Here is a 2,835-nt window from a genome sequence, read left to right on the forward strand (position 1 = left end):
ATTCCTCAAAGAGTCCCTGCCAACACACATCATATATCATCGCAACAGCAGGATGGATTGCTTCTTGACCTTTGCTTTGGTTATCTGACCAAAATAAGGAAAAAAAAAAACTCAGAGCAGCTGGAAAAAGTCCCTGCATGTGGAATAATTACACTACTTTTCATCAAACATGGGAATAAAGCATTAAAGTCAGGAAATCAGCCTGTCAGATTAAAGTTCCCATTAGGGCACATTTTTGTACGGCATTCCTCGGCATGCCCTGATGATCGGAATGCTTTGAAGAACACCCTAATTGAACGCCACACCGTTAATGACCAACTCACTGACTTTCATCACAGTGATATTCAAAAAAACAAAACAAACACAGGAGGCGCCGCTTTGACAAATTTTTCATTCATTTTTATTCAAATCACCACAACAATTCCAAATGAAACCAAATGTGTCATGTTGGAGAACAGAGGCACAGAAATTTGATTTTGGCAACACAGTGAGGATAAAAGAGGAAGAAGAAGAAGAACACGCTGTTACTTTAGTTTGGTATTGCGCTCATTGAACTGAGCCTGTCGTCCAGCAATGCATCCAACGAGTGGGCTGAGAAAAAAAAAAGCAGCCGCCGTTACTCCTTAACGTACGTCCTCACTGCGACCACGTCTCCCATTATGCATTTCTGTGTGAAGAGAGGAGAGATCAGATGAGTTTTTTGGATTGAAAACAGAAGCGATGGTGAATATGGGCCACATCTGTTACTTTACAAGAGTTTTTATGATGCAACTCTTTTGTCCTGCAAGGTTCCTGCTAGAGTTGCATTTTCTGTAGTAGAACTGTAGTGCAACTTAGATTACAGGCTTAGTGGGAATAAAGGCAGAATAATATGGAACCACAATCAGGTTTGAATGAATTTGACTTGGTGTTTTGGTGCATAACAATAAAACAAATAGAAGAAATAAAGCAGTATGAAAGATTTTAAAAATGCAAGTTTTGCAAATCAAAAGATAAATAAGTGTCAAGTGATTTGCTTTTATGCAAATTTAGCAAATCAAATCCACAGATGTGTGATTGTGGAGACCACTGCAAAAAAGTAGTTGAAAGAATTAAAAGGTTGATAAGTTAAATACCAATCAGATTCCCCAGAAAAAGCAACAAAAATCTCAAATCCTCACCGCTATCAATTTCCCATCGTCGATCTCCCTCTCTATATTCGTTTCTTTGCCATCCCAGCTCTGTTTCTGCACAAGCTTCCCGTTCTCCAGAGTCACCACGGTCTGCAGGGCACAAAACACACAACACTTCACCTCCAGCTCAGAAAAAAAAAACACACTGAGATTTCTTTCCTCTCTGCTTCTCTCAGTCCGCACTAACCCGTGTCTTCCTGTCGTCTGCGGTCGTCTCATCAAACGGCTCGTTGAGCTTGAACTTGATTTCGGTGGTTTTGAAGGTGCTCTGAGACTTCAAGCAAACGGCGCCCTGCTCGTCCACGGACACCACCAGGTTGGGCTTGGTCCGGTTCCCCATCTGCCGGGTGGCAAAGCCCACACCTGCGGGGCGGAGGGCAAAAAAAAACAAAAAAACTGAGTCAACTCCAGCTAATTCACATATTTAGAAAGTCCAAACTATTTCTACATTACATTTTAGTTACTTAAAGCAAAAATATTCACACTAAAACTTGAGGCTAACTTCAAAAAGCTAGCATAACTGTACTTTTCAATTAGCAGGTGTATGATGTTTATCCTTCAAACTAGCTTCACTCTCTTACCAATTGCTTTCATGTAGTCATCAAAATTATCGCTGGAAACCATCTTCCATGTTCCAACAAACTTGTCGACCATGTTTGCAGCCTCTGGAGTGATGATATCCTGACCGATGCACCGAGCAGTGACTCTGGTTCAGCTCTGTGGGAACAAACTGAGCGCTTTTAAAGGGACAGTCCGCCGCTCGGCAGCGCAGGAGGAGCCAATCACAGCCTGTTACGTCACATAGCGGAACTCGTGAGGCCCCGCCCCTCAGCTACTAGCCATGTATGTCAGTGACTTTTCTCATGAATGGGGTTTTTAATAGATTTTTGTCTCAGTTATTTTAAAAGGGGTGAAATACTTCACCATTAAAAAGCTGTAAAAACCTGCGAAAATAACACAGAGTGCCTGTAAAATAAGGGTGTTTTTAGCTGATTTAAATACTGCAACCAAAAGAATGATCATCATTATAGGCAGATGTTTGTTTTAACAGTCAACATGTAAATAAATACTTTTTTTTCTGTGATATTACTAGATATTATCTGTAATTTCATAAAACAGGGAAAATCTGTTTTTTTTTTTAAAAAAACTGTCAAAACGTATTGACTGAATTTCAAGCTTTAACACATAACTTGACTTTCAATTACAGCGAGTAAATGTAAAATTATAGTTTGTGCTGATTTAAAAACAACAACATTGTTTTGTGGTCCAATTTTCTGAAAAAAACAAATTCTCATTTCCAGAGATACACATTTTTTGATATGGATGTTATTCTACATTTTTGGCAAGTTGACATGTAAATTTATCCTTTTTGTAAATTTACTAGTTATTACCTGGAAGTTAAGACAGGGGATTTCTGTAAAATAACAGCAACATTTTCAACAAATTACAGTTTAAAACTGTTGAAGAACTTTTATGTTTTCAACACTTCTGTACAGGAATCATCTAAACTATTTTTATTGTTGTTGTTGCAAGACTGGATATATATGACACAGTCCAAATTAAAATCTAGGCAGATTTTAAATCTGCCTGGGCAAAACTAAAATTTTGATTCCATCTTGACCAAATCAAAATCCTCCATATATATGTAGTATTTGTACCAGCC

The 2,835-nt window shown here is 38.5% G+C and overlaps 1 protein-coding gene across 1 annotated transcript; it reads right to left on the reverse strand.

The window, feature by feature from the left end:
* Positions 1–377: 377 nt before the first annotated feature.
* On the reverse strand, positions 378–1,889 carry fabp4a (fatty acid binding protein 4a). The gene is made up of 4 exons (XM_008301133.1): positions 1,754–1,889; positions 1,360–1,535; positions 1,161–1,262; positions 378–667 (listed from the first exon to the last, which is right to left on the reverse strand). The coding sequence occupies exons 1-4, from the start codon at positions 1,824–1,826 to the stop codon at positions 617–619; spliced, it is 402 nt and encodes a 133-aa protein (XP_008299355.1). The 5' UTR covers positions 1,827–1,889; the 3' UTR covers positions 378–616.
* Positions 1,890–2,835: the final 946 nt, after the last annotated feature.

The sequence above is a fragment of the Stegastes partitus genome, unplaced genomic scaffold (genome assembly GCF_000690725.1).
Source record: "Stegastes partitus isolate 25-593 unplaced genomic scaffold, Stegastes_partitus-1.0.2 Scaffold34, whole genome shotgun sequence".
Taxonomy (NCBI): Eukaryota; Metazoa; Chordata; class Actinopteri; family Pomacentridae; genus Stegastes; species Stegastes partitus.

What these genes read in the sequence shown, in the direction of transcription:
- fabp4a (XM_008301133.1), bottom strand. Translation starts at nt 1,826, where the DNA reads ATGGTCGACAAGTTTGTTGGAACATGGAAGATGGTTTCCAGCGATAAT. An exon ending in CAGACGACAGGAAGACACGG is followed by an intron (nt 1,263 to 1,359) that starts GTTAGTGCGGAC and finishes TGTGCCCTGCAG; the next exon opens with ACCGTGGTGACTCTGGAGAA. An exon ending in ACGATGGGAAATTGATAGCG is followed by an intron (nt 668 to 1,160) that starts GTGAGGATTTGA and finishes CTCTTCACACAG; the next exon opens with AAATGCATAATGGGAGACGT.